Source organism: Anabas testudineus, chromosome 16 (assembly GCF_900324465.2).
Source record: "Anabas testudineus chromosome 16, fAnaTes1.2, whole genome shotgun sequence".
Lineage (NCBI taxonomy): Eukaryota > Metazoa > Chordata > Actinopteri > Anabantiformes > Anabantidae > Anabas > Anabas testudineus.
The window spans coordinates 14,463,146-14,481,271 of NC_046625.1; the positions used below are offsets into that span (position 1 = coordinate 14,463,146).

Consider the following 18,126-nt stretch of genomic DNA (forward strand, 5'->3'; position numbering starts at 1 on the left):
TGAGTGTGGGGGGATGGGCGCACAGGCTCCAGCTCTCTCTCACCCTACTAACATTGAACTACGCCGAACAGAAAAAAAAAAAAAAAAAAAAAATCCAGACCTTATCTACCAAAAGAGAGAGAGAGAGGGAGAGAGAGAGGATGCATGAGCAGTTTCAGAGTCTCCCAACAATTGGAAAAGTGGAGCATTTGTTTCCCCTTTCTCGGTCAAATGAAGCAGACATTTTTTGGCATGCACAAAACGCGCAGGGTGTGCGCACATTGAGCAAAGCTGGGGTGGCAATGAGAAGTGTGTGTGTGTGTGTGTGTGTGTGTGTGTGCGTGCGAGGCAGAGGGAGTTATTGTGGGAAAGAATTAAATAGGAATACACTTTAAGAGTTATGAGGCGTTTTACAGTTCGTTTGGGTTTTTTTTTTTTTTTTTTAGTGCACATGATATTTTGGTTGTTAAAAAGCAACGAGGTTGCCTTTCGGTTTCTCTTCTCACTCTCCACGCACAGAAACTGTCTCTGCTCTCTCTCTCTCTTACATACACACACACACACACACACACACACATCTACCTCTAGGGGGCTTATAGGGGAGAAAAAAAGGCAGGAAGTACCAGTGAGAAGGCATACTTGATCACATGTACAAACATCGGAACACAATTTAACATTCTGCCTGACACACCCCCCTAATGCACAGAGACCTGAGAGCTTTGCAGGCAAGACGCTTTCCATATATAATTTCACAGCCACATCATACCACACAGGGTTAATGTGATTTCCCACATCATTGCGAGCTCTCAAAGTGGATCACGCTTTATTTTAGTCTGACTGCAACCCTGCATGAGTGCAGTGCAGCTTTCTCTTTCTCTCTCTCTCACACACACACACACACACACGAAGCCTCATGTTTATGTGACTGTACAGACTTCTTGAAATGATAAAGCGGATATCATTTCAAACTGGGTTACACGGTGTAAGAGGAGTACAGTTGTAAGGGAGGGAGGGGGGTGTAAAGATCAACATATTCACCAAGTTAAAAGAGAGTTTTAGTTGCTTTCATGAAGACATAGGCTCTTCCATCCCAGAGACCAGACACAGGGCCAGTTGTGCAGAAACACAGATTTAATGTGGCTTCCTCTCCCCGCCTGACTTAATTTTTCTGCTTTGGCGGCTGGGAAGAGTTGGACCAGACTTCTGCGGATCTGGGAGGAGGATTTGCAAACACATGTGCCATCTGCTGGTCAAACAAGAACCCCAACATACAAGGACTAGGTCTTGGCCAAAGTCATTGCTGCCTCTGATGTGTGGTTGGTGATGCTTCTGATTGACCTCTCCTCTGACAGTACAAAGTGTTTTTTTGAAGTATACGATGATTGCTTTAGATTTGTGGAAATACATTTCTCCATTATTACCAGTATGAAAGCACAAGGAAAGAAAGATCTGCAAATTTATACAATTGTTATGACAAAATAGCAGTTTTGTACCCTTCTATCCATACATACTAGCATACACTGACACCCCAATCCTGCTGAGAACTTAGTAATCAGGTTGGTTGGATATTAACCTTCTCAACATTTGACTTATCATTAAGAATTATCAATATTTTCTATCCTCATATATATTTGATTGTATTCTTAACATTAAAAACAGGAATAATGTTACATTTTTCCCATTCACCACACACACACTCTAACTGCACTAAGAGGCAGTGACAGCTGTCAAGTACCAATATAATATATAATATATATATTGTTGTCTGTATTTTGGGTCAGACATCCTCGGCACAAAAAAAAATACAACTGTGTCAAGTATCTTTACAATGACAAATAATTTTTTTCATGTAGACCAAGTACTGACTTTTGTTGCAGTGTGTGCTTAAATTGTCTTCACTATATCCTAATTAGTGAAACATTTCTGTTTTCAGCTCAATTAATGTCGTTTTTCTCTCCTTGACTTTTTAGTGAGTTAATATATGTACAGTACTAAGTTGCGATATGAGCTTTCTATACAGTGGCTATATTACGAAGTCACTTGATAAAATCGGATGATAATACCCTGCAACTCTGGATACTTAGCATGACAATTTACATGTACTTAAGTTTCCTCAAAAACATCAGCACCTCAACCTTTTACTCAGACATACTCAAAAATGATAAATGTATTGCCATCTATTGCCTTTATTGTTATCTATAATGACAGCAGTAGAACATTTAATCATACAAATCTCTCAATGATAACTACAGAAAGAAAAGTTTCTGTATTTACACCGTTTTATCGTTCCTCTTGGTGATTTTTACATGATGTGGCACAACCTTGAAGCATTAACAACATTTAGATTCAAATGAAGTGGAAAGACTTCCATGATACACTGGTGCTGAGAAGTTTTGTCTTTATATTTGGGTTTTTCATTTTACAGGTCCATCATTTCCTCCTCCACAGTCTTTCCACCAGGTTCAACATACCTCTCCTGAACTCCAAGTGTACTGCAGGGTTAGTCAAGGAAAACAAGACTAAATGACATGATTTAAAATAGGCAGTAGTAAACTGTAAGGTTCCGATTACATTAGCGCAAATCATTACAAGTCATTAAAAACGCTAAAATATTCAGCCGTTCACCCATGTTCTGTAAATGTTCAGGTTTGAGTTTAAACCAGATGAGTCACAGTGAGTCACCACTGTGATGAGGAAAGGATACGAGCTGAACTGGAAATCTGCCCCCACAGCAGCTGACATCATGGCCTGCAGATTCCTCTCCTCCAGGTCTCCAAAGCAGTAGCCATTGGCCTTGTCCACTGCCCGTAAGACTTGAATCATGCTCTCTTTGTCCTGAAGACAGAAAAGAGAGGCGTTGTATCAACAGGGTTTTCTGTGTAGAAATTCATTGAAACTGCTTACTGAGAAAACCCGATAATGGACTGTTTGAAGACGACTGGATTTCTAGCTTTTAAGTGACCAGTATAAAATAAATACTATGTAGTGTTTAATACATCCTAATACTCTTTCCCTATTTTTAAACAGATCTACTGCATAGTCTTTCTAAAAGCTTCTTGGAAATGTGATGCAGTCTGTTTAGCCTTGTATTATGTTTAACAAGGTTTCTGAGATAAGCCATGCATGCAGACAAAACCACACAACTCCTAACTCATCAGCCTTCAATACTAAACAGTATTTTGACTCTCTGAAGGTTAAACATGTTGTGTTTTTGCCCTTTAAATGTTCCTTTCTTCAGCGACATTGGTAACTAAGGTAACTAGTAGCTGTTTAACTAAGAGGGTGTAGAAAACAGAAACCAATCAAGGTTGCATTTCCTGAGTGCCAACCTCGGCACTTGTACTATACGCCACAAGGGTACATTGGTCTGGACTTCTGTCTGTGAACACACACAGGGTCAAATCAGTGTCCACAAAGAAGTAATGTCAGGGAATGAATACAGTGCTGACAGGCTGCACAAAATGTATCCAGTATTCAGTTGCAAATGCTGAAAGCGATTTATCATTTGCCTGTTTAAACTAAATAATTGTTTGATTTTTAGGGATTCTTGGAAGAGAGCATTAACAAAGTAACGTTAAGCTGCATTAATGTTGAATGTTCGTACCAGTAGTATTCAATATGGATGTTCTGTGCATACCTGATCCTTTACAACCTGCTTGCTCTACATTTCTCATATATAACAATTTATTATAAATTAAATATGGATAAAGTAATATGGGTTCTTTATTTACAATTTTTAAGAAATAAATTAGCAGCCATACCTGTACGTTGAGAGGGACAAAGGAGACAAGGCTGTAATCTTGTATGACCTCTGCCAACTTTTCATTTAGATGACGAAATTTTTTAAAGAAGGGGTCTGCAGCCAGGTGATCGAGAAGATAGGTCAGGTCCATGACCTCTGTGTAGAAGTCAAGGTTGAAGGCTGTACAGGACAAGAAAAATGTAGGAAGATGACCTTGAGTGTAACATCTCATGGTGCATAAGCTGAGAATATGTTGTCTTTAATATTTTTGTTTAATTCTGTTTAAGGTCAATTTAAAGGTGTTTCATTTACCCAGTTTACCATACTGCTCAATCAAGTCCATCTTGGAGAGGACGTTGACGTGAGGAAGCTCCACATGCAGCATGGTGGACAGGGAGGTACACAGTACAGAGATAAACTTGGCTGGGTCAGCACAGTAATGAGAGTCCACAAGGTGCACTGCAGACAGCTTAAAAACAAATAATAACAATAATAATAATAAATAAGAGGAAGAACAAGAAAGTGAGGTAAAACAAAAAGTCATCGCTTCGAGATGGAGTCACTTTAATATTAATTTGATGATCTACATGCATGATGACTACATCAGTTTAAGGCTCTGGGGACATGAGATCATCCCCATCCCCAGATGTGTAAAAAGCTCACCCTGAAATTCCACTTGGCCAGCTGGGAGAATATATTCTTCACTGAACTCTGGTGGGTGTACAGTTCCACCTGCCCAGGACAGTCAAACAAGAAGTAACAGTCACCGTGTTCTTTGAGTTTGGTCTCTAACCAGTCCAGATTTGCTTCAAGATACTCCATACAGTACAGCAGCCCACCATTAGGCCCCAGCTTCAACCCTTCCATAACATCATCCAGAGTGACCAGCTCCGAGATATCTAGCCCACAGGAATAGGGCAGTCCTTCATTGGCAGGGTCCATGTTCACCACAACCACCTTACGTCCCAGTTGAGTCAGGAACTCCTGCATTCCTTGGCAGTAAGTGGTTTTACCTGAACCTGGTGGTCCAATGACCACCTGACCGAAACGTAGAGAAGGGGTTTCTCTTGGCTGGCTGGACATGGTTTCGGAGCCGGAGGGACTGAGGGACTGAGGGACTGGAGGACTGCAGAGGTTCACATCAGATGGGACCAGGATGACACTTTCAGTGCGGGGTCTCAGCATCCAGCTCACATTGAACTACTAGGATCACATCAGACAGTGTCACATAACAGGAATAAAGCGTCTGAAGCCAAGTTAAACCGTTAATGCGCACACTATTATATTCGCTAAACTCATCTTGCTATTTACCAAAAGAGTAAACACGTCTCAAGGATCCATTAACTTAACGTTAAGGACACGAACAGAGATGGATAACATTATCTAGCATTCATTAAAAGTGTGTATGTAAAATAATGCAAGTCAAACTTACGTTAGCGACAATTTAGTCACATTGCTTTGGACTTAAATGTACACTTTTTGCAAATTATGATAATTTGCCGCCGTTATATTTGCATGCGTGTAATGGTCGATAGCAAGTGGCTAACCTACACTTAGCACATCCGGGTTACGTAAGCGACGTGTCAAAATAAAAGCACCGTTTTTAATTTCGTATGGGTTCATATTACAGAACTGTCAAAATACAACTCATGGATCATTTCTGGTTGGATGTAAAAATACTAATATGGTCCATACAATTCCATACAAATATGAACTAACAACATTGGAAAATATGTGTGACTTTTGTGGGATAGTGAATTAGCAATTTAATAACGTGACAAAATTTTAAAAAAAAGAAAAAGTCAACACAGAAAAATGTTTTGTTTTTTTTTTTATTATGAAAGCTAGTCAAAAATATATATACAAAATAATAAATTAATTAAAGTCTCTTTCTCTGTGGTCCAATGGTGCCACCTGGCTGCCAGCCTCTGTACTTCATACTGGTGTTTGGTTGGCGTCTCAGCAAAGTGTCACCTCCATCTATGTCTTTGGGTTTGTCATAAACTGTAGTTATATGAAACTCTGTTCTGGCCTTTTTCCCAGGATGTAAAAGCAATTTCTCTCCATGATACCTTAAAAAAAAAAGAAAAAAAGAATAGTATTAGCAATGCATTAAACTCAAAACACAATACATTTAACTACCACAATGTTTTGTTTCTGTTTTTATTTTTATATATACCCAAAGCCCCTTTTGCAATTGGGATGTTGGCCCTCATTCTCAAGGGCGTCAGGGATCCCAGTTTGACTGTTTCCCAATCCTTCACCGTCCTTCCAACCCTGCTTCTCCATCACACGGCGGCCAACGCCCTAAAAGGAAAAGAATATTGGAAAATTGCTCATGTCTTAAAAAAAAAAAAAAGGATGGAGTCAAATTAAGCACAGAGGCAATCTCTTACCTTAGTAAACCTCTCAAAGCTGCCAATAGTTTGACTGTGTCCAGATCTATCTTCAAGCCCCTCCCTCATCCTTTTTTCATATCGCATTCGGACAAAGTCACGAGCATCCATGTCCCCTCCATCTGTAAGAAGAAGAACTGGGTTAGAGAAAATCTGACTCTGACAGGTTAATTCTTAGTTTGGCTCTTTTCTTCAATCAGGGTAATACATAAAAAACTTGAGATACCTTTATCATAGTAAATACTCATGTCAACATCCCAGTCATCTGCTGTTTGTTCATCAAAATCTAAAAAAAAAAAAAGAAAGAGGACAGAACGAGACGTAAATACAACAACATTTTCATCAAACAAATACACTGCATCTGAAATAGTAGTACACAGAGTTTTATTCTGTTTAGATACCAGTGAATCTGGAAGAAGTCATGGGTTGAGGCAGAAAAATTATCAATATCAACAATTATCTTTTAATGTCTGTTATTGTAAATGTGGAGTAGCATTATGGCGTCTAATTTATTAATACTAAATATTCAAAAAACACTGCTAATAACTGCCACTTAAGTTAGACTCAAAAATTTTGTCAATCGATAGGATGAGTTTATTAAATTTATGTGATTTATTTATTTATTTATATCATCAAGAGACTCATAAGTATGGTTAACGTTTTTGTTGCATACCTCCTTCTTCTTCCTGCCAGTATTGTGCATCAGTGTAAAACACTAGACCCGAGCCGCCCTTTTCCCACTTTAGCTCAATCTCCTCTTCATACAGCCTCTCTTTGCTTCTCTCCTGGCTCGTAACATCATCATGCAAAGCCTCATGACGCTCCCACTCCTCACAGCAGTCGTCATCCTACAAACAACCAGAGAAAAACCACAGTCAAAGGATGATAACAGGAATTCAGCCAGCTCTTTGTTCAACATTTATCAATTGTTTGCCATAATGACAGATACTGATAGATTTCCTTTGTGGGGGGCTATAAGATATCAACTTATACCCACATCATCTGCATTTGACTCGGCATCCTCCTCATTATTATGCAGCTCATCTGTCTCTTTTGTTTCTGTGCTATTAAACACCAGCTGTCTTGGTCCAGAGGGTGCAGTAGCCAAAGTGCCTGGTCCTGATATTTCATGCCCAGTTGCTGTTAATACAGTTTCTTCTGTGGCTGGAAGTGTGTACGTGTCCTGATATTGAAAAGGCACGTTGCCATAACGGCGGTTGGAGCTGGTCTTGGGGAAAGTGAGGCCCAACTTCCGGATAAGGCGAGGAGGCAGGCGACAGGACTGAATGAGCTGCAGGAACACTTTAACTGGTGTGCCAACATTCCCATTCTGCATCATAGAGGGTGGATTCAGCTCGGATAAGCTCTTGAGGTCAGCCTCTGTAAACTGCTCTCTTAAGGAAACGCGGTGGCGCTGTTCAGACTTTGTTTTATAGGGGAATGATCCCTCATCTGAAAGAAGATGAAAAAGTTTGGTTAGACACAAAGTGATCAAGACAACATGCTTGTAGTAACCAGGATATCCACTGATATTAAGCACACATAGGAGTAAAGTAGGACAAGATGCTCACAGCATTATCCAAACACCTACGCCTCCTCCTGAAGATCATTTTAAAATAAAGCCAAATGTTCACACAAATTGTAAGTCATTAGTTTCACATATCACACCAAACAAGCTAAATATGAGCAGTTTTAAAATAATCTGAGTTGTTGAAGGACTAAAGAACAATAAAAACGTCTGTATAAAAGCAGCTAAAGCCACAATATACAGACTCTTAGCACCTATAAAGACTTGACCCTCACTTAATCATAATGCAGCTAGCTCCATTGGAAACGCATGCATTATATTTTATATCTGTATGTATAGCTGGTGCAGTCTAACTTTAATTTGACCACTTGTTCTCTGGTACATGTAAAGAAGCACATCTGGCTACAACAACGAGCTGACCCCTCACTAACCTTTGTCATGTGAAACTTTGATTTTTTTGATAACGCAGCGTCTTCCCAGCCAGTTTCCCTTCGAGTTGATCCAGTGATTTCCCGCATACATCCTGACGAACCTGTCGGCGTCTTTAGCGCGAACTGAGACGACGCAGCAGCACGACTTCACCGGCGGCTTCGACGCTGAGCCCTCAGTCGGTACCTGGTCGGTCTCGGACGATGTGGACGTGCTCGCTCCGGTTTCGCCACTCACCGTGTTTTCAGGCCCCTCGGACTCCCGGAGAACTTCCGGTCGATGACGGTAGTGAAAACACTGAAAACCGCCGCTTTCTATGAACTGACTGAAATAATTTCTCAGGTCCGCTGAGTGAAAAGTTACAGGAATATTACTAATTGCAAAATACACAGGAGCGTCGGTCTCGGACTCCGCCATGATTGTTTTGTTCCCTGGACAAGAAACGTCATCGGGACGTCGACGTTCATATGTGGCGTCATATCCGCTTCCGGAGACGTTACGTAACTCAATCAAATTATCATTTTGTATGACATTGTTTTCTATTTGGTTTTTAATAATAATAATATAACTATTTACGGGTTATAAACTCAATTACTGCTTAATAAATAATGTACTAATGCTTTATAAAGAAATTATAAAATCTATTTAAAAAAACCCATAAACAGTTACATAAATGGTTCTTATAGAAACTTTTCTTAACGATGTGTTATGGGTGACTGTCTAGCATTTGCTCATTGCTTTTCCCACAAAAAAATATTATTCTTTATTAGTGAAGAATACTTTGAATACATTTAAATCAATGGTGCGCTGCATACAAGGAAGTAAACAGTGACACAAGACCAGAAAAGGGCACATGATACAAAAGTAAACATACATTATTGACCAGAGTTATTAGTGGCTATGGCTGAGCCTGTAATATTCTTCTCTATTTCACAGTGCACTAAACAGTGCGGCAGAGGAACAGAGATAGAGTCCCATGAAACATAGACATAATAAATAAATAACAGAAAAAGATAAACTTAGCAGATAAAAACATAGACATAGACATAATCTACTTTTGATGACCAGATATAATGTCTATCAAACCGTACAGGCTCTGCTGACAATCTATAATGTATACATACTCAACTGTATCTAAGGTTATGTGCATTAGTGTCTGTTTCTTTCTATATCTTCACTTTCTAAAATCTTCACCTACCTGAAATAGCCCTGATGATCCAAAAATATACTGGTTTGCAAAGATGAAGTGACTAAGTGTTATGTACTTTGACTGAGAGCAGCCACATCACATCATCACATCAGGCCATATCCATGAAAGCAGAACAAACCCAAGCACACACAAACAAAACCAAACAAACACATATTATAATCAGGATTGCAAGATTTATTCAGAGAGTAGCATATACAAGGACTTCAATGTGATCCTGTCTTAGGATTAAAAGCTTAGACATGAGCATAATGCAGATTCTGTGTAGTTGGGGGGGGGTTATGTAATTATTGACATTGTGGAGTTGTGAATGTGCAAAATATATAACATATATATATAAGAAGAAGCAAAATATAGATATGTAGCTTAGTATGCATGTACATATAAAAATAAATTATAGTTTTGATTAACAATAGAAACTAAAAAATGATAAATAAATACTAGTGAAAACTACTTTGCTACTCTCTTTATTTGACGGCAGAATTGCAAAGGAGACAGGAAACTTGAGGGGAGAGAGAAATGGGTGTAACATACCCCAAAGATCCCAAGGTGGACTCAAACCTTGGGGTTATGTGTTATGTGCCTTTAACATTTAGCTACGACTGCTGTCAGAAATTATAGAGGAACAGACATCTGTGAGAGTCGACAAGTTCTGAGACCAATGTTCTTCTCCGCACATTGCACAACATGCTGCAGCCTGTGCTTGGAGTGTGATGATGAGGAGGAGATGACAGATTCAGTGATGCCTGTGTAGAAATATACCAGTAGTGCTTATGGCTGTTTCAGCCACAGTACAAAGAACAAGCACTGTTGGAACTACTCGATGATAGTGTACAGTGGCAAAAAAAGTATGTGAACCCTTTGGTATTTCATGATTTTCTGCATAAATTTGTCATAAATTTGATCTGATCTTCATCTAAGTCAAGAGTATTAACAAAAATAATGTGCCCAAACTAATGATCTGTATAATAATAACTGATCTCTTTATTGAGAACAACGATAAAACCCTCATAGTGATAGTGGAAAAAGTATGTGTATTTGAAATATTTCACATTTCTACAAGTTACTTTTAGAATGACAACCAAGAAATGTGCTCTGTCAGAGTTCATTAACCTAGAGGCAAACTTTTCCTTTGGCCTTCACCTCGACTTTTATCGTTGTGTTTTGATAGTCATGGGCAGTAAAACTAGACCTGGGTGTCTGGACCCTGACATCACATTACACATTATGTTACATATTTTGTGCATTATTCATAACAACCCTGGCCTGTAAAGGCCCACATACATATTTATAAGTCAGAGATTCATTGTTAATTTGGGGTTTAACATCTTTTTAGTTTTAAAATAATGACACCATGATCAGTTTTTCACATTTGGAACTTTAAAATGAAGAAACAGTTTCACTGGTAAATTGTAAAGCGTAAATTGTTTATATCGATGCCTTTTTAATGTCTTACACTCAGGAATACAGGATTTATTTTTGCAAACCTGACAATCTATTTGATGAAAGAAATCAAATGTCCTCAATAATCTTTCTTAACACAAAGCAACCGAGAACCTAGGTGATCCTAGGTGACATAATACAGTTGTGAAATTTGAAAAGGATATAACCTAAATCTGGAAATATCTACTTCGTCTCTCTGTGTGGAAATACAATAAATCTTAATCAGATTTTAGTACTTGATGTTTGCTGTCAGACACCATTTGGTCAGTAACCAAAAATATGTGTCTGGCATCACATCTGGCATTAATACGCATCAATTTCCAGGTACTACTGGCGACCGAGGCCCAATTGGTAAGGAGGTCATTTATGAACCCTCAAAAGCAAAAAGGAGGGTAAAGAGATTATTTTATTCAGTATTTACTATAATTTCTCAAGTTGTACATATTAAACATAATCAGTGACTGAAAAAAACTGATCAGTATTGTAGTGTTTCGCAGTGTATGTGCTTCTATCTGAATCTTACTGTCTTTATAAGTTAACAATATATTGCCACTTTTATGGTGAACCTGCCAGAACTATATACTATAAAAATGTGAAATGAATTCTAAGAAGTAAATGATTAAAGTAAAGTATATTTTTCCAAGTGTTCAAATGACCACATGAATTGAGAGCAACTTGCCTCTGAGTGGGTGGCCTTGTGAAAATGGAGCCAGGCAAATGAACCTGTATTAGCAGTAGGTCAAGGTTAACTGTTATATTTCAGATATGGTATCCATCACGCACACAAAATGGTAGTACTGAGAGTTCAATGACCTGGAAAAACTAAAACTGGAGGAAAAACAAGTGTCAATATTCAGGGAAAACCTCAGAAGAAAAGCAAACTGTATTTCAATGAAGAAGACATGTTGAATCAGTTCAATTCAAAATTGACCAGTGATTATTCTACAAGGTTATTATCATTATTATTATTAGAGTGCTTACTTCATAACGTCATTACAGTCGATTTTTAGAGTCTATATGCATGTTAAAAATAATAATAGTAAATAAAAGGCTTGGCCATTGTTCAGGTGCCAGTCATTACATCATGCTCCATCAGACCTGGACTGTTTAGCTTCCTTAATTTAAGATGATTGCAGTTGTTCCACTAATAGATTGAAGGACATTTTATTTTTACTGTCTTGGCAGAGATAAGGGTCTGTCCTCCGTGTCCGTCTCTGCCTGCTCCTAACCTCTATAAACACGAGCCTTATCACAGGCATTTACAACTGTCAGCATACGTCACAAAGCCCAAGTGCTGCTGAGGGTATTATAGGACACTTTACGGATAGAATCACATTGTAATAATGTGATGTGTTTTATCATGTATTTGAAGCTGCGGTCAATTATTATTTAGTTCATATCAGATATGTCATGTTGCTCATAACGGGTCCCGATGAATCATAATGAGATCATACAAGGAACGAAAACGAAGCTGTGAAACAGATTCTCGAGGATTCTTTGAAGAAACAAGTAAAGACAATGAGGGCAGTAAAACAAATATTCGGTGACTGGTGCTGCCAGTTGTGTCTGGCATGTAATCGCTTTATTGCAGTCATTCACTTTATAGACTGACCTTGAATCTTCTTGTCTGGGGTTCAGATTTGAAACATCCATTCTGTGATGGTTTCAGGTGCAGAAGGTGTCCTATCAAAAGTAAAAAAAAAAACATAATTTTTTATTATTTATATAATTTTTTATTTAACAGTGCGGTGAACATATGCCACAATGTGGAATTTAAAATGTGCTGTTTGTTTATTTGTGACAATGATAAAGCAATTTGCTTATCAGCATCGTACCTCTGTGCCAGGCACAGGGAAGATAACAAATTAGAATAAACTCAGTAAATGACAAGAGAAACACCGTACCAGCTGTTGCTGAAATACTCAAATCCCTTTAATTTTCTTTCTTTCAGAAGAAAATATCTTTCTGTTTAACCATCAGTTCATCTCTTCATTCATCAGCAAGTCACTCACTTCAGTCCAACATTTTTAACGGTGTATATCTAATTTTAAATTGAAATCTACAAATCAACAAAGTCAATTTTTACATGTTCATTAATATTTAGGGACAAGTGGACAGGGTAGAGCTGCATTGCTTTAATTGAAAAACTGCTGGATGGATTTCTAAGAACATCTTTTTCAAATTACATCGTCCTACATGATACATCCCAATGACTGTGAGGAGTTCTGACTGGTGCGGCACCATAGAACAATTTAAAATTTGGCAGAATCGTCCACTTGGACACAATAATAAACTTTGGTGGTCAAATGTTTTCCCACATGGATTTATTCTTGTTAATAAGATGTCTCAAGAAGGCAGACATGTAGGACTCAAGGATGAACTGATCAGATTTTGGTGGTAAAAGGTCACAGTTATGTAAAGTATGTCCCATTCTCATTTAATGCTATATCTCACAAATGCCTGGAGGGAATTTCATTACATCTGGCACAAAAATCCTCATTTATTCTAATCCTCTACAACTCTAAACTTAGACCATGGTGAGACAGGTCAGTTTTACCCTACTGATGATATGTTGCTGCAATAGTAATCCTGCTCTGATGCTGATCCTGGACAACAACTTCAGTGGTTGGTGGCGGTATAGCACTGCAAGGATGCAATTCTAGTTGTATAATGCATCAACAACACACATTCACATCTCCTTCAGGATGAATTGTAATGTTATTTTAGTGGCATTATCAGGTAAACATTTTGAGTTGACCTAATACTTTGGTTTATGATTACTTGGGAAAAAAATGCAATCTCTGAACCTCAACTAGAGGTAATTGGCAAATGTTAGCAAACTAACCTAGTGAACATCCATCCATCCTTTATCCTGACCGCTTCTCCTTTTTGGGGTCAGACGGGTGCTGGAGCAAATCCCAGCTGTCATTAGGCGAGAGGCAGGATACACCCTGGACAGTCACAGGGTTGAAATATAGAAACAGACAAATATTCCTTCTCACATTCACACAATTCAGAGCACCAGTTAACCTGACTGCATGTTTTTGGACAAGGAGAACATGCAAATGTCACACAGAAAGGCACCCATCTGATCCATAGATTCAAACCCGGGTCCTTCATGTTGCGAGGCAGTGCTAAATATACATAGTAAACATAATTATTGTACACATGTTGGCATGATGATGTAAGTATTTAACTCAAAGTATTAATGTACAATGTACAAAGTACAGAGCTATGGAGCTAAAATAAATGCTAGATCTATACTAACATTTTATACAATGTACAGACAGTATACAGCACATGAACAATACAAATATGACTGATGTCAATTCACTCTTTTTGGTCTGTAGTAAAAGATGAGGTTAAAAAATGCATTAGGGGAACTAATGACTCCCTGTATTATGAAATCCTGGTTGTAGAGCTCCTAAGCCATGTTAATTTAAATAGCTTTCATTTATATTAAAGGTACGCTGTGAAGACATTTTGAAAAGAGGGTTAGGTTAGGCTTCAGTTATCCCATGTCCATATCATTTGCATAGATGCTAATAAGGTTTTCAACTTTCTAGCAAAAACTAATTACTATGTAGAATATGAAGAATAAGATACATTTATTTCAAAAGGGGAAAAAACTATTTGCTAGTAGTATACTTCATGATGACTTAACTGGTAGGTTAATGACCCATGTCTGCTTTGGCCTATTTCCAGCTCACCAGGCTTGAGCAGGGACAGTGTGGGCTGATTACCTCAGCAGTCCTTGGTAGCTTGGTACTGCCTGGGTTAATGACACCAGCTACAAGATAAGGCCCAACCCTCTTGATATCCAGGTGTTACTCCACCAGCTCCTTTTCATTGAGAAAAGTTTATCAGTTTCCCAGGGTTATTCCATCAGTTACCTGGCAGAGCACACAGTTGTTTTTCACAGAGTGTATTGACAAGTCAAGGTCCACTAAGCAGGGTGGGTTGGTCTTATAAATAAGGGACGCTGGCGGTAGCAGCAGAGCTCACAAGCCCGTGATATGAAAGGACACTTAGGTTTCACTACACAGATCTATACTACCTATACAATGGATAACAGGTGCAGCTGTTTAGCCAACAGCAACAGGCTTTCGAACCCTATCCTTTACAACATCCTCAGCCAAATGGATAACAGTAAACCAAGCCAAAACAACTTTAACTATAATTCAGCACCTCATAAATGCAACTGTGAACTTCGGCGGACGGTGTGCCTGAAAAGACCAGCTGAGATTTGCAAAGAAGCGACGGCGGTCCTGGTGAAAACAGTCCACTTCATGAAGAACTTACCTGCTTTTAACCAGCTGCCGTTAAATGACCAGTTCTTGCTTCTGAAAAACTGCTGGGCGCCACTCTTCATTTTGGGTTTGGCCCAGGAGCATGTGGACTTTGAGGTCACAGACTCCCCTGCTGACAGCATGCTGAAGAAGATCCTCCTGACTGGCCAAGAGAGCACTGAGATGGAGAGAGAGCAGCCCACAATGGCAGGTGTCAGCAAACTTGGGTCGTGCCTCAAAAAGTTTTGGACTTTGGATTTGAGTCCGAAGGAGTATGCATACCTCAAAGGAACCACAATATTTAATCCAGGTCAGTATTCATCTGGTGTTACTCCATAAAAAGCAAATTACAAGAAAATGGCCCCAACTATTTCTTTATTGTAGATTTCCAAAGCCTGCTAAAAGAATACGGTAGTACAACTAATATTTTCATTTCTATACATGCAAAAGATGTCCCAGATCTAAAGGCCGCACTGTTCGTTGAAGGCTTGCAACAGGAAGCTCAGCACGCCCTCAGGGAGGTGGTCCGGCTCCTTCACCCAGGAGACCAGGAGCGCTTTGCCCAAATCCTCCTCACAGGCTCCATGCTGCAGAGCGTCACACCCAGCCTCATCACTGAACTCTTCTTCCGGTCTGTGATCGGCCAAACTGATCTGCTGGAGCTGCTGGTCGACATGCTCTTCGCCAGATAGACTAGATGAACTTCACATAACTGTCCTGGAGAAAGTTGAATTGAATGTTTTTACCTGTGATGAGGGAGAACCTTTTGTTCCCCTCATGAAATGAAGGAATATCACATATGACGTTAACAAAAACAATGTGTCTCAGTGAATACGAGACTATGAATTACTTATATTTATAGTGAAACTGTGTTCACAGTGCTCAGCAGAAAAACACTGTTATCATGCTGTCGATCACAAGATCTTTCCTGTTTGTTTTTAATGTTGTAAATAAGTTTTGTCTGTGACACTTCAAATAAATTTATTTTTGTACATGAAGATAATAATCCAGTTCTGTCTCAATCTTGTTTTTGGCACACCCCATAATGTCATAAAGAGTCTCCTGACAGCATTTACTTTGTGCACGTGATAATGACACTGCGTTCTCAACAGCTTCACCCCTCCAGTTCGTTTGGCAGATGTGTCATCACTTACGTGTTGTGCAGCCAACTATTGCTCAACCACATGTATTTGAAATTCTTGTCAAGACGCCACGGTTTCCAAAGATAGGAATAATCCCTGGAATCAGTATGAAATGTTTCAAAAGATCTCAAGCTGTCTATATGATATACAATCCTATACATGTTGTGATTTCAATTTTGAAGTGTATTCTTTCTTATCAATAATCTGGCTGCCAGAACAAGCAGAAAACAACATTTTCAGCCTATTTTTTTCTCAAATGTTGGAAGATGACTACATTTTATGTACTTTGTCTCCCTCTCATGGAAATAGTGGGAGTCACATGTTTATTCAGATAAATCAAGAAAAACGAAAGTGCAAAAAGAACTGAATCTTATTACTTGAACAAAACAAAAAAACCCTTCAAAAAACAAATATCACATTTAATGCACAAAAGGGTAAAGCAGTTGTCTGCCAATCATAGGATCGGTGGTTTGATTCCCAGCTGCCTTTTCACATGCCAAAGTGTCCTTGGGCAAGATACTGAACCCCAAGTTGCCCCCGGTGAGTCAGATCAGCTGCATAGCAGCTCTGCCATCGGTGTGTGAGTGTGTGTGTGTGTGAATGAGACGCAGCATAAAGCGCTTTGACTACCAGTTAGGTAGAAAAGCGCTATATAAGTGCAGACCATTTACCATTTAAATGCTATATCAGATGTCCTAAAACTCTGAGCTTGGTGCTACAACAGAAAGACATATACCTCGACTACAAACCTTTCCTCACGTTTCAAAGGTTAATCTTTGTGTCAATGATGAAGTCAGTTTCGTCAAACTAAGGCTCTCACATTTGCATTTGTAGATTACATTTGCTGTAATCCCCCTGTAATAATGAATTCTTTATTGATCCCCTTGAAATATGTGAATTCAACATAGTACCGTGGAGTAGTACAGTATAACAGATGAACATTGTAATGTACATTACAGTAAATTTACTGTAATATTTCAATGAAAATATGTATTATGGAAACAAGATATCCGACAAATATGTCTGGGTTAGCTTCTCAGCAGCAGGGACAGAGGCTTTTTTCACTTGGTCGCTTGTTACTAAATTTAAATAGTTACAAAACTGACAAAAACTCACTGATAACTCCAAATGTGTTCCAACAACTAGTTATTTGTCCCAAAAAAACAATGAGAAATGAGTTTCCTATGCAGAAGAAGCTAAATGTTGGGAAAAAATATAAATGTTGTTTCTCTAATTGCTTTTTGTAAATTGAGCCAAAGCTATGGAAAAATACTGTAAAAGTCTGCAGGCAATGTTTGATCCAGAACCAGCCCTCCTGATTCATCCTTGTCTGTGGTATGTTCGTTGTGAAACAGTGAGTCTTTACATGACACCTCATACAGGTAAAACAGGAATGTGCTGGTGGGGGCAGAGAGCCAGAGGAAATGGGGTTACACAGGGCAACAGCAACTCAAAACAAGCAGCAATGCAAGTCTTAAAGTTCACCATTTGGCAGTGAATACAGAGAGATAGCACACTGGTACTTCACTGATGTTGCACCATACGCTGGGCTTTGTTGAGTAGTGATTGTATGTGAAAAAAAAACACTTCTCACCTATTTCAAATACAAATCACATTTGTATGATTTTTTTTCTGCCCTATTCTGTGAAAATGAAAACTATTACTTCTTCCCAGAAGACAGCAGAAAACAATAGACCAACTGTTATTAAAACAAGCACATTTGTTACGTTATTGGTGCAACATATTTTAGTTGGCAGCTGCAACAACAGACCGATCATCCAAAGTCATCACACTTAAAGGTCTAAGATATGTCTTATATATTCTAGGTGAAATACAGTTCAGATCATTTGATCCAAAGAAGGACTTCGGGACAGGTTCCTAAAATGAGACTCCTTTTCTGTGCAGCGTCTTTCCTTTGCAATAAAAGGCAAAGACAAACCCTGGGATTTTATTTCCTTTTTGTCAGAACCA

The 18,126-nt window shown here is 38.8% G+C and overlaps 3 protein-coding genes across 4 annotated transcripts; 1 reads left to right on the forward strand and 2 right to left on the reverse strand.

The window, feature by feature from the left end:
• Positions 1-2,145: 2,145 nt before the first annotated feature.
• On the reverse strand, positions 2,146-5,288 carry gpn2 (GPN-loop GTPase 2). Of its 2 annotated transcripts, none has more exons than XM_026369970.1 (6): positions 5,154-5,288; positions 4,385-4,924; positions 4,034-4,190; positions 3,741-3,901; positions 2,684-2,814; positions 2,146-2,471 (listed from the first exon to the last, which is right to left on the reverse strand). In XM_026369970.1, exons 2-6 carry the CDS (start codon positions 4,904-4,906, stop codon positions 2,399-2,401), a joined length of 1,044 nt encoding a protein of 347 aa, XP_026225755.1. In that variant the 5' UTR covers positions 4,907-4,924; positions 5,154-5,288; the 3' UTR covers positions 2,146-2,398. The 2 variants fall into 2 exon arrangements, with proteins under 2 accessions (XP_026225755.1, XP_026225756.1); XM_026369971.1 differs by having other exon boundaries at positions 4,385-4,921; positions 5,154-5,282.
• A 269-nt stretch (positions 5,289-5,557) lies between these two features.
• Positions 5,558-8,519, reverse strand: gpatch3 (G patch domain containing 3). The gene is made up of 7 exons (XM_026370094.1): positions 8,077-8,519; positions 7,115-7,569; positions 6,791-6,965; positions 6,344-6,403; positions 6,118-6,239; positions 5,901-6,028; positions 5,558-5,793 (listed from the first exon to the last, which is right to left on the reverse strand). The coding sequence occupies exons 1-7, from the start codon at positions 8,489-8,491 to the stop codon at positions 5,601-5,603; spliced, it is 1,548 nt and encodes a 515-aa protein (XP_026225879.1). The 5' UTR covers positions 8,492-8,519; the 3' UTR covers positions 5,558-5,600.
• A 6,205-nt stretch (positions 8,520-14,724) lies between these two features.
• On the forward strand, positions 14,725-15,920 carry nr0b2a (nuclear receptor subfamily 0, group B, member 2a). The gene is made up of 2 exons (XM_026372313.1): positions 14,725-15,323; positions 15,464-15,920. The coding sequence occupies exons 1-2, from the start codon at positions 14,741-14,743 to the stop codon at positions 15,703-15,705; spliced, it is 825 nt and encodes a 274-aa protein (XP_026228098.1). The 5' UTR covers positions 14,725-14,740; the 3' UTR covers positions 15,706-15,920.
• Positions 15,921-18,126: the final 2,206 nt, after the last annotated feature.